The sequence below is a fragment of the Cavia porcellus genome, unplaced genomic scaffold (assembly GCF_034190915.1).
Source record: "Cavia porcellus strain 051 isolate PalLab524CR breed Dunkin Hartley unplaced genomic scaffold, mCavPor4.1 scaffold_23, whole genome shotgun sequence".
NCBI classification, from domain to species: Eukaryota; Metazoa; Chordata; class Mammalia; order Rodentia; family Caviidae; genus Cavia; species Cavia porcellus.
Window position 1 is genome coordinate 7136169 of NW_026947506.1, and position 12250 is coordinate 7148418.

Consider the following 12250-nt stretch of genomic DNA (forward strand, 5'->3'; position numbering starts at 1 on the left):
GTCCCCAAGGGGCCACCAGCAGACTCAGTGACACCCACAGACCATCACTCTAGTCCACGTGGACTCAGAACACAGAGCCCTGGGGCGGGCTCAGCCGCACCCCTCCCAGACCGCACGGGACCCACCTGAGGGCAGCGTCACTGTGTCCTCGGCCTCCTCCAGGTCTTCCCATTCACTCTCACTCCCCTGACTCGCTTCCAGAGGCCAGGACCGTGGACAAGTGTGCCCAGGACAGAACTGTGGCAATGGGATGGTCCCCGAGTCCACCTCCAGACAGTCTCCACAGGGCAGCTGATCTTCGCACGCACAGCGGATGGTCAGGTACTCTTTGTCCTCCCAGGAGATGGAGAGGGCTTCTGGTGGATAGCACGTGTCTCCTTCAACAGGGTCCCTGCCCAATCCCAGACCAGAAAACAGAAACTGTGTGTCTTCCAGCCTTGGTCAGGAGCTCCTCGCCCTGCCTTCCCTTGATGCATCAGGTGAGACCCAGCCAGGGTTCAAGCAGCTTTTGCCAGAAGTGGTAGTGGGCACAGGGAAGCAAACAGCAAAGGCGTGGATCCTGTCCTGAAGGAGGCCCCAGTGTCATGAGAACAAAGAGCGGCACACACGTCACAGTCCAGGCAGAAGACAGATGCAGGAGAGCGCCATGAGAGCAGCAGGCAGCTTTCCAAGCCCAGGGGACCACAGGGGAATTGTAGGGGTGCAGCATGGCAAGCAGACCTGTGCCCAGGTCTCGCACAGATTTTCCACACGGTAAGCAGAGCTGTGCAGAGCCTGGATGAGTTTATTAACTCTACTAGCACCTCAATTTTCTAAAAAAAAAAAAAAAATCAGGGAGTCCTGAGCCGCACAGGGGAGTTAGGATGCTGACCTAAAGGAGCCCGTTCCCAGCTCCCTGGCGCCTGGCACATGGTGAGTTTGCGGCGGGTGTGAGAGGCTGTCATGACTGTAACAGTGACAACTATTCTAGCAAGGGCTGAGAGGGAAAGAGAAGGACTCAGGAGCCGCTCAGGCGGGCGACCGTCAGAGCACTTTGTGCAAATATCAGGTCTGGGTCTAAGCCCTGAAAAAATGCCTATTTAGCAAAGCAGCCAGCTAGAGTGACATTTACTCCCCGTATCATAGGAAGGACAAAGGAGGCAGAGGAACAGTGTGGCTTCTTATCTAGGGAGGCAGCTGCAGATGAAGAGGTGGCAAAATGAACCTTCCGGGGCTGCCCCCGGTGGCACCCCACCCCGGGCAGCGGGCTCTGGACAGCACAGGAGACCTGCAGAGAGGCGCTCAGAAAATATCTGTAGCAAGTCTGGTGAGAGAGGATGAGAGCGACAATCTGAGAGAAAAGCACAGAGGTTAGTTTTGGCCAAATCCCTGGATCCTGGTTTCTCAGTCTCCTCCCCCAACCCCGAATCAATGAGTTGCATTTGTTACCCCCGCCACACCTCTCCACCCCCCCTCCCCAAAGTGCCCTTCAATTTTCAAATTGGCTCTGATGCCCCTTGATAGGCACAAGCCGCCACCCAAACACCCCAGGCCATCTGCCCCCAGCTGAGTTCTGCTATGAAATGGACATGATTTAGGCTCATGAGCTAGAGGGGACGTGGAAAAGTGCATTTGATGTGAATGTATGCACGCCCACATGTGTAAAAAAGGTTCTACGTGGACTACATAAAGAGAAACATTTGCTTTCAGGAAAAAAGTATTCAAAAATTGCCAAGTGCTTGGAGGGAAAATTGATTTAAACATTTAAAATACTTGCCCAGGTTATATAGAAACTGCGTTTCCTATAAAAGGGGGGAGGGCTGGGGCATAAGCACCAGCGGCATAAACACCTGTTTTGCAAGCTTGCAGTCGTGAGTCTGATCCCTGGTACCAATTAAAAAAAAAAAACTGCTTCCTTATAAACACAGAAAAGAAATATTCAGGGAGTTTGTCAAGAAACAGGAAACCAGACCTGCTGCCCAGGAAGGCCCAGCCCCTGCGCCTCACCCTGAGAGCGCACAGCACCGCTGCCCACTGGCCACTGTGCCACCTGGCTGTCCCCAAGTCACCCTCACCTCTTCACACACACACACACCCCCCTTTCTAGTGAGTGCTCTAGCTTTCCTGCAAGGCTGCAGCTGCTGGTGCTACCTAGAAGAGACCTGAAGGCCACCAGCCTCAGGGATAACAAGCACTCGGGAAACCCATCCAGGGGGACTTGGTGGCCCTGAGGGCCAAACCAGCCTCTCTGTCCTCCCATGTCCCGGAGAACAACAGCCCTTCCTCCTACCCTTCCACACATGCCACCAGGCTGCCCTTGGAGATCTGACCTTGAACTTGACCCTGGGCATGGGAAAATGTCAGGGAGGAAACAAGGGGCACTAGGGGGACTGTGTGCACCCCAAGGCAGAGCCTATTTCATGGAAAGGGCAAGACGTGGTGATCTGAGAGATTTTAAGGACAGTGACGTTCTTCAGCGCAAGCCCAGGAGTGTGGCATGTGGATGCGGCAGGTGACAAGGCAGGATCCTACACTGGGGCCACTCACGGCCTCTAGGACAAATGCAGCTTGACTCCAGGGCCTCACCCTCTCCGCCCAGCCAGCTTCCACCTCCTCAGGCAGTCTCAGCTCCTGGATACACACTGCACAGAGCATAGGCCATAAATACAGGTCTTTAGGTTTTATGTGGGCTCAGTCAGTGAAAAAATGATTTGCTCCTGTAGCTGGGAAGCATACAGCATCACACTATCCAAAGTGATGCTCAAGAGTAACGTGGCTTAATGTGATTTTCACCTCCCACCCAAATTTTAGGAACTAACCTTGCATAGGGTGCATCCCAGCCAAACCCTGCACAGCAGGCCCACAGCGCCCAGCTTCCCTCCACCACCTATAACATATTTACAGTCCTTCTTTGTAACCCCATGTTTTATAAGCATCTACTGCAACATGATTTTTAGAAATCTCTAGGAATAGAATCTAAAAGAGCATGAAAAATAAAAAGTGAAATATAATCTTCTGAAAACATTCTCTGGGTTTCCTGGGGTGCTGGTAGCCATCTGGTGTTAGGAAGTGGCCACCTGGCAATAGACGATCTGGCAGTTGGACGGGAATTTCAATTGATGAGACCTGTCTGTTAGCTAGAAATAGCCTGGAAGAGGGACAGATACAGACTCGTGTTGGGTCCTACTGTGTGACTGCTGCTGTGATGTGCTTTTCTGCACAGTGACCTGCACAGTGACTCGTGCAGTGGCCACGGTCCTTGTTTGTCACTAGGAAGGGACATCAGCCCTCCAGGCACACCACTAAGTGGCTAAGGTGAAAACGAGCCCTGTGATCCCAAAGCTCATGCTGTTTTGATTCTAAGCTACATAAAGCGATTTGACTCAGATGTCAGAAACGAAGAGGTTACTGGCCTTAGAGAGCCAGCTCGGAACTGTGGACGCATCTAAGGGGGTCTGCAAAGAGCCATCGTCCCACCCTGAGATCCTAATTCTGAGCTACATGGGAGTGGGGACTGCCACGGGCGACTGCTGGGCAAGTGCCGCACCTCCCTTCCTGTGGGGGTGGTCACTAGCTACCTGCATGGGGCACAGGCTAAGGTCCTGTGGAAGGGGCTCTCAGGGGCTGGGTCCTTCTGTCAGGGGTGTGGAAAGATTGTCCAGTGGGAAAGAGGGAATAAGGTTAAAAGAAGCCAAGACATGCGCAGCAGAGCTGCTGCCCGTGGCCGCATGGACCACACAGCCAGCGATCAGGGGCTCTGCTAGAATGCTCACAGCGCTCTCGTGTGACCCTCCAAAGAGTCACCCTTCCAAAAATGACAGATTTGGGACATCTGGTACACCCTGGCAATAAGAACACAAAGCCAAATTTAATTTGATTTAGAAAAACTAAATAATGTGATGATTTGTGCAAAAAAAAAAAAAAAAAAAAGACACAAGGAGGTGGATTTCTGAGCATTTTCTGAGCAGCAACTGCATGGTGAGGACATGGGTCACCTCGGAGGGCCCTGGAGATAGCCAAGCCAAAGCCGAGGCTGCCTAAGAGCAGAAAGTTACGGTGCAGATTCCGGCATAGAGTAGGAGGTCAGATCCAACCATTTGACACTGAACAGCCTGACAGCCCATGACACCAGGAATGAAACACTGCTTGCATATGCTGGTAGTTACTAAATAACTATTAATAATAATATCTATTTGAAGGAACTACTAAGTATGTTGGAATATAGGCACATGGCAGGTGTAGAATCCGGAACTACTTTGTAATCCAGCAGGCAGGGTACCTGACCATCCTTCCAAACTCTCTGGTGCTAAAATCTTTAAAAATACAAACCAGTGTTCCCTTGTCTGCAGGGAAACGGGTTTGTATATGTCCTGCAGGAACATGCTAATGGCTGCCCTTGGATAAATCCCTGTAGGTTATTCACTTTATTATTCTATCAAGGGTATCTAGCACTACCTAGAGTGCAATCTTGAGAGAAGCTATAAATATATTTGTGCTTCTGCCCACTAGCATGGTGAAAATGAGGGTGACTGGTGGATATGCCAGCTTGCCCTGTTCTACTGCACGAATGGTTGGTTTCTTTGGCCGGTGCAGTGTTCTTCTAGATATTCTATCTGGATGTTTTTGGAAGTGTGTGCCTGGCTCCTGTTTGTCACAGTTCTCCTCCAGGGGCCCGTCATCTAACAATCACCACTGCTGCATACGGGATCCCTCTGTTTTCACAGGGGTGGGGCAGCTGCAGGGCTCCTCCATTCCCCAAGGGCCCAGATGCTGGAGCCCCTTAAATAAACTGTAGAAGTTGTTTGTGTCTAACGTACACATGCTCCACCACACGCTTTAAATCATCCTTAGGTTCCCTATAACTCCAAATATGGTGGAAATGTTATATAAACCATTGTTCCATTGTGTTATTTAGGAGTGATGATAAAAAATCTGTACATGTTAAATCCAGATGCAGTTTTTTTTCTAATATATTCAGTCTAGGGTTGCTTGAATCCACAAATGCAGAACCCAAGGGTCCGGAGAGCTGACTGTATTTCCAGTCCCAAATGAATCTACTCATCAAAGAAGAGCAATTTAATCTCAACAGGTTTGCCTCATGACAAACATAGGTGACACTGGCCTGTCTTGAGCTCATGCATCGAGCTAGCAAATGCTCAAACGTGCAATGCACTAAGTGTGCATTTGTACCCCTCTCTCTGCTCCTAACAGGTTTCCAAGTACTCTGTGTTTGTGTAATACACACCAGCCAGACTGAACTGAGGAGGATGCTTTTCAGACAGCAGGACCGGGAACTAGGTATGCCGGAGGGTGAATGGGCACAAAAATACAGACTAAATGAAAATTGGCTGTTAAAATGGAGGTTTGAGTCTGGGTTTGAAGACAGAAGTGTATTTTTAATGCTTTATTAGCACCAAAGTGAGGATGTGTACTAGAACTGCTTTCAAGGTGTTTAAAAGGCTGTGATGATAAGGACAAAGGTCTGCGAGCTGGGAGAGAACTCAAGATCTGACATCCACAGCCTGCAAAACATCCTGAGGACAATCGAGGCCCGAGTGGGGTTTGCTTCCCCCAAAGCCTACAAGTTATGGGCACAGCGGTTCTAAGCCTGTGCTCCTCTGTTGCCACCTTTCCTCTAAGAGCCCAGAACAGCACAGGGCACAGGACACATCTGGGCATAGTCACTGACCACTTGGTGATAATCATCCAGCAATACAGTACACACGATTTATAAACAATCAGCAAACTCACGAGTCTTACCTGCCAAGTCTCCTGATGTCACACACAGAATAGCAGTTCTGTCTCATATCCTGCTCCAAAGGGCTGGCCGGGGATGGCACCTCTGTCTCTCGGTGACGTTGGCATAGGTGAGGATGGGACTCCAAGGGAAGAGCCAAGGACCTGGCCCTCGGTCTGTCCGTGTCTCGACTCCCTTGTGCCTCTCCAAGAGCCAGGTCCTCTCCTGCCTCTGGGGAGGTGCTGTCCCTCCAGCTGTCCTCCTGGTCCAGGCTGGGGCTCTGCTCTGAGTCAGTACAGGTTGCCCTGGTGAATTCTTTGTCCATTGGTGTCTATTAAAAGCAGAGCCAATGGTTACTGCTTCTATAGTGCACACTGAGAAAGCTCTAAAGTTTGCTTCTTTAAGAAATGAAAAGTTCTCTTTTTTTAAACCATGTTACTGTAGGTCAGAGTAGATAAGAGACAGGCTTGGAGTCAGACTCTCTCCATCAGCTCCCCACCATCTCCCTGTACCCCTGGTAACACACTAAGACTTATCTCTATGCACCTTAGCTTGAGGGCAATGAAAGGGCTCAAGAAATAGGAGCTCTGTGGATTTTTTTAAATGAAAAATACAACAGTTTCCCCCTTATTCATGGATTCACTTTCCATGATTTCATTTATCAGAGCCTAAAAATATCAGCCATGTGTTACAACTTGTATCTAGATATCCTTGGCAAAGCCCCACGCACTCCTAGGCAGGGCTTTGCAGAGGTGGCTGGATCTAGAGTGTGTGATCAGGGAATCAAGAGTGTGTGATTATTAAATTAGCCCACAGATTAGTTTTGCATAGTTCTGGGTAGGATGAAGGGACCCCCGCCCTGGGTGTGAGTGCTACCCGCCCTAAAGACATGTAGCCTGGAAAGATAGAAGGGACAAAAAAAGGGTCCCTTGTGGCTTGCTGTCTTCTGTCTTCTGCCCACCATGACCTGTTCTCCTCTGTGATGCCCCTCTGCCATGCCACTCTGCATTGGAGCTTGTTAGCTATGAACTAAAACCTCTACAAACTATGAGCTAAATAAAACTTTCCTCTTTAACTTTGGGTATTGGGTATTTTGTTTCAGCAACAAGAAAAAGTAATTAAGACACTAGAAAATTCCAGAAATAAATAGTCCATACATTTTAAATTGCAGGCTATTCTGAATCTCATGGTAAAAGCTCAAGCCATTCCATTCCATCCTGCCTGAGATGTAAATCATCCCTCTGCCCCGCATATCCAAGATGCATTCACTACCTGCCCATTAAACACTTCATAGCTGTCCTTGTTATCATGTTAACTATTATAGCATGGTACTGCTTGTGTTCAGGTAACTTTATTATACTTAATAATGCCCTAAAGCACAGGAGTAGTAATTTAAAAGAGGCATCAGAGCCCAGAACTTGGAAGGATAGATTAGTTCATGTCACATAGTAACACTGTGGGGCTTATAGGAAAAAAAAAAATAGTACATAGAGTAGAAATCCCCAACCTCTGGGCTAGGATGGATATCAGTTCATGGCCTGATAGGAACAGGGCCACACTGCAGGAGGTGAGAAGCAGGTGAGCAAGAAGCTCTGTCTGTATTCACAGCTGCTCCTCATGGCTCACATCACAGCCTGAACTCTATCTCCTCTCAGATCAGCAGCGGCTTCCAATTCCTATGTGAACCATGCACTCAAGGATCTAGGTCGCTGGCTCCTTTGAAACCAATCCCCACCCCTTGGAAGATTTGCCTCCCACAGAACCAGTTCCTGGGGCCTTACAGGTGAGACTACTGATATATAAGGCTATTTTCCACTGTTTGAGATATCCCTTGTGGCTCTCAAAGAATATGCTTTGTGAATGAGAACTACTGTATTTGCAAAACTTAGACAAAATTAAAACAGAAGAAAATAAAAACCAATGACTTTGTACCCTCTGTCCAATAAGATTTTGTTTATTTGTTCATCTTTGCCTGTTACCATGGACCAGTCTGCACTGAAACACATGACTGTTTCCCCAAATACGACTTAATTCCCCTCTGCTGTTCACTGCCCTGTTGGCTCTGTGGTTCTGTCTAGGCTCTGCTGCAATCGTGACCTACGTTTCGTTGGACTCTAGACTTTGTCCCCAACACACCCTCCTCAGCTTTCTGATTCCAGCCACAAGTGTGGTCTTAGAGCTATTTCACAACTCAAAAGACAATTACGTTCTTTGAAATCGCGTTTGAACCAGTTTTAACATCTGCCTGCTTCCCTCTGTGAATGAGTGTTTAAACATCTTTAGCATTTGCTCATATATAACTCTACAGGGTCACGATTTTGCCTTCTCCTGAAAACTGGGCTGGCACTTGCATCCCATCATGTACATCTGGGCATAACAAAGCCCCTCCACTCCTACCACTCAGGGAGGGATGTGCCCCCACTCCCTGTGCACACTTACTTAATTGTAAATTGTAAACAGGGCTCCACTGATAGACTGCGTACATTATACCAAAGGACACACCACAAGCTAAAATTTAAAATAAATGAAATAGACAGTAGAGACAAGCCATCATCCCATGGCTCCTTGGTGAGACCACTGTGATCTCCTTCCTGATGTTCTGGCTCTCTATCTCAGGCAGTCTGTCCGCTCTCTGAGGCTTCAGGTCCACCACCTGTGGTTTTTCCCAGTCCCTTTTCTGCCCCTGCAGGTGTTCTGTGACCCTGCCTAGATCTGGTGATGCAGCCTCACGATTGCTCCCCTACAAAAGCAGCTGACCTCCGGCTCCTCCTTACACCTTCTCTAGCTCCACCTGTGTCCTGCAGGTGCCACACACTGATCCCGGTTCCCAGTGAGGCCAGGTGTGGACCTCACACTTGAACTGAGTCTCCACCCAGGCTGAGGTTCAGTGCATAACTGCAGGTGACAAGGGACACACAAGACTTCCTGATAATCTTTCTCTGAGTCCTTAGTAAACACACTTTCCTTTCTTCCTACTCCGTGTGATTGCTTTCCAGCCTTCCTCAGCAGCCAGCACGCTCAGATGAGTGTCTGTCCCCACTGCTCCCACAAGGTCCCTTTCATCTTGCACCTCCATCAACCAGGATTCCATTCCTCCTGCCACCCACCCAACTGAAAGATTCTAATCAGGGTCTCCAGTGAGCTAGATCATCCTCCAGATAAAGGGCAATTCTCTCTCCTCGGGAATCTCACAGCACTGTTCAGCCACATGCAGCTAAGAGTCTTTCTCTCCTGCCCCTCAGCCTCTCTCCCTCCTGCTCTGCTCACCTAGAGTGTGCTGGCTCCACTCCCACTCCCACACTCTCCGTCCCACGTGTGTTGCTCCTCTGTCCCAGATCTCTCAGGGATAGATGACCCATTCTCAGCTAATTCGCTTTTCCCGGCCCTGTTCTCCAAGACTGTTGCCATGAACACATCTTCTCCGGCCAGCCTGTGTACACCTGAGTCTTACATGGTACCAAGAACAGTGGCTTCTCCTCTGTGCATGGAGCCTAATGCCTCCTAGCCAGGCCCTCCCAGGAAGTGCCTCAGCCAAAGTCAGGCTCCTGCCCCATGCACCCCAGTGATGGTCAGAGCAGGGTACAATTCAGGATTCTCCAAGGGGCTGCCCCAGCTCCCAGCTCTCTGTGGAGCTAGCTGGGGTCCCTGTTCTGAATGTACCATAATGGTTCCTCCTCTGCCCAGCCAGCTTCCAGCAGCATCACAGGGAGCATCCAGAGAGCCGACCCTGTAAACTTCCTGCACTGGAGTCCCTGCCAAAGGATCTGTTTCCCATGGACTCCCAGGGTCATGGCAATAGATTAAACCACGTGCCAACTTAGCAAGTCAGCAGGACCAGCCTCTTGCTGAAACACCAGTCTAGGCATCTCCGTGAAATATTGTTTAGGAGTGGTTAACATTTAGATAAGTGGACAGAGCAATGGTGGGCTGGGCCTAGAGAGTAAAGACTGAGCTCCTTGGAGGAAGAGAAAGAAGCAGGGAGAAGACCCTGTGGCTGGGACCTGCCGTGTTGAGTGAGCCTCCTTCCAGGCAGCCAAGGCTTCTCAGGACCACAGACAGGGACAGGGATCTGGACGGGAGCCAGGTTCAGAAATAGAGACATGTCTTAGTTACTTTTACTCATTGTTGAGACAAAACACCTGAAGCCCAACATGAAACAAAAGGTCTATTTCTTAAAATTTTGGAGGTTTCATACTCAGCTGGCTCCAAGACATGGTGGTGTGGCAGGGCTGCAGTTCATGGTGGCTGCAAACTGCAAGGTGCAAGCAAGAGAGAGAAACACCTTCTTTCCACCTATGCATTGTATCCTGGCTCCACCCCTAGGCGGGTGTAGCACTCACACCACCAATCCGAGTACTAGACAATGAACCAATCACAAACAATAGACTTGGTTGAGGCCATAATTGCATAAGGCTTAGGGGCCACAGACATAAACCATGACAGGACACCACCTCTCACCTGCCACCCTGGCTCCATCTCGGGCAGCACACCTGGAGGCGGCCGGCAGAGGAGGAGTGTAATATCCTGGGGGGGCCCTCGCAGTAGATTGAGCACCTCCTAGGAGAAACCCAGAGCGGCAGTGAGATTTGGGCTGTCCCTGCTGGAGCCCCTCATGTGCTCACCACTGTCTCCCGAGTGCTGATCCTTGATCCATTTCTCAGCTCCAGAGACCTCTGCAAACCACTGACTCCCCGAAGTCATGAGCCTGTGGGCTCATGAAGGTGACATGCAGAGGCTGGGCTGGGGCTGACCCTGCCACCCTGGTCCCCTGACACCGGCTCTGAGTTTCCTATCACAGCTCACCAGGCCCTGTAACCTCCATCTATGGAACCTACTGGCTTCCTGTCTGCCTTGGCCTCTGCAGTGTCAGCCAGCCTCTTCCCAATCTGCACCAAGCTCCCACTCACTCCCTAAAGCATGAGATGTCTCCTGGGTAGCCCCTATGTCCTACCTGGACCAGCATTTTCCAATGCCCAGTCCTAGCGATATGGATAATCATTGGGACAAAAGTCCTGTGCACTGAAGGGCAGTTAGCAGGATCTCTGGCCTCTGCCCATCAGATGCTACAGTGCTCATCAGCTGTGATAATCATTGCTGTCTCTGGACTTGGCCTAGCATCTCCAAGAGGCAGCAGCATCCCAGGATGAGAAGTGCTGGTCAGGCACCCCACCCCCACAGCCACAAGGACCGACACCAATGTCCCTCTTGCCTGCTCCCTGCTGTGAGCTCTGCAGCACAGGCTCCCATGAGTGCTCTGCTTTTCTGAAGGAAACATTGTGTTCTTGTCCACTGTGACCTCTGAGGCCCCCGGAGCCATCCACCGGTGGCCTTGCACCTCCCAGGGTCATCACCCAGCAGTGGCTCAAAGCATGGACAGAGGAAGGTGCAGCCTGTGCCTCTGGGCACCCACTGCCATGGTCCTGCTCTGAGCTCCTGGGGCCTCTAGGGGTGCTGTGTGGGGCATCCTCTTTGGCTCAGCCAGAGAAGTAGGGCAGGGACCAGGAGAGGATGAGGGAGGGAGGTGCCAGGTCCTGCTCACAACCTCTCTGTGGGGTGCCACATGAGACCTGCACCCCTCCACTGCTGTCACGGCTTATGTCAGTGAGTCTCTCTGTCTGTCTGTCTGTCTCTCTCTTTTTCACAGATAATAGGCAGGACAATCAATGTCATACTATGCACCAATGTCATACTATGCACTACAAATTCAGCAGAGAAATGGACAGGAGGGCAAAAGGGGCTCCGAAGAAGCCCCTGCAGCCTCACACCTGCTCCCCGAACTGTGAACCCCCACAGTGGCTCAAGCCCAGGCTGGTCTCCCTGATGGATGGTTAAATGCAGGACCATTCTGCCAACTGCCGTCTGCAGGACACAAGTCAGGACAGGATGTAAGAGCCCGTGGCGGGTAAGGAAGTGCCCAGAGGCCACCCGGCACCTGAGGCTTCAGTCTTTGACACCGCACCTGGAAGACTAGGCCCTCCGTGGGCCTTCCGTTGACCGCCAGGATGATGTCACCAGCTGCGATGGCCCCATGCTCCTCAGCTGGCTGCCCCGGAAACAGCCTCTTAATCCTGATGAGGTCGCTCCGAAGGAGACTGCAGCTGCCCCGCTCCACCTGCACGAAGCTGAACCCCAGGCCGTTGGTGTTCTTTCTCAGCCTGACTTCAAACTTAGGACCTGGATCGTGGGGTGTGGATAAAAATAACGCCTTCAGTAGGCTACCATGCAGCGATCTCCACAAGCAGACGGTTACACAGGTGAGTTAGTTCTAGTTTGCATGGTAAGATCTCATTTGCTTGATTTCATGGTAGAGTCCATTGTACTGTAAATTGAGAGTACGCTTAAAATATCTAACCTATCAAGCATCCTAATTTAACTGCTAGGGTGTCAAGCAGTCCCCTCCCCCAATCACGGGGCTGGTTGGAGGCTGTGGCTTGCTGGCCCTGCCCAGCAACTCAAGTGTGTATCATGCTGACCATCACCAGCTGGGAAAAGATCAAGACTCAAATTTCAGACCAGCTTCTACTGAATGTGTGC

The 12250-nt window shown here is 50.5% G+C and overlaps 1 protein-coding gene across 1 annotated transcript in view; it reads right to left on the reverse strand.

Moving 5' to 3' along the window:
- Positions 1-248: 248 nt before the first annotated feature.
- Positions 249-12250, reverse strand: part of Frmpd2 (FERM and PDZ domain containing 2) — a 105840-nt gene continuing 93838 nt past the window's right edge. Inside the window, exons 26-29 of the mRNA XM_013148562.3 lie at positions 11676-11890; positions 10175-10273; positions 5740-6047; positions 249-1330 (exon numbers count right to left, since the gene is read on the reverse strand). Coding sequence (XP_013004016.3) covers positions 1282-1330; positions 5740-6047; positions 10175-10273; positions 11676-11890 — 671 coding nt within the window. The 3' untranslated portion in view covers positions 249-1281. The remainder of the gene's footprint in view (positions 1331-5739; positions 6048-10174; positions 10274-11675; positions 11891-12250) is intronic.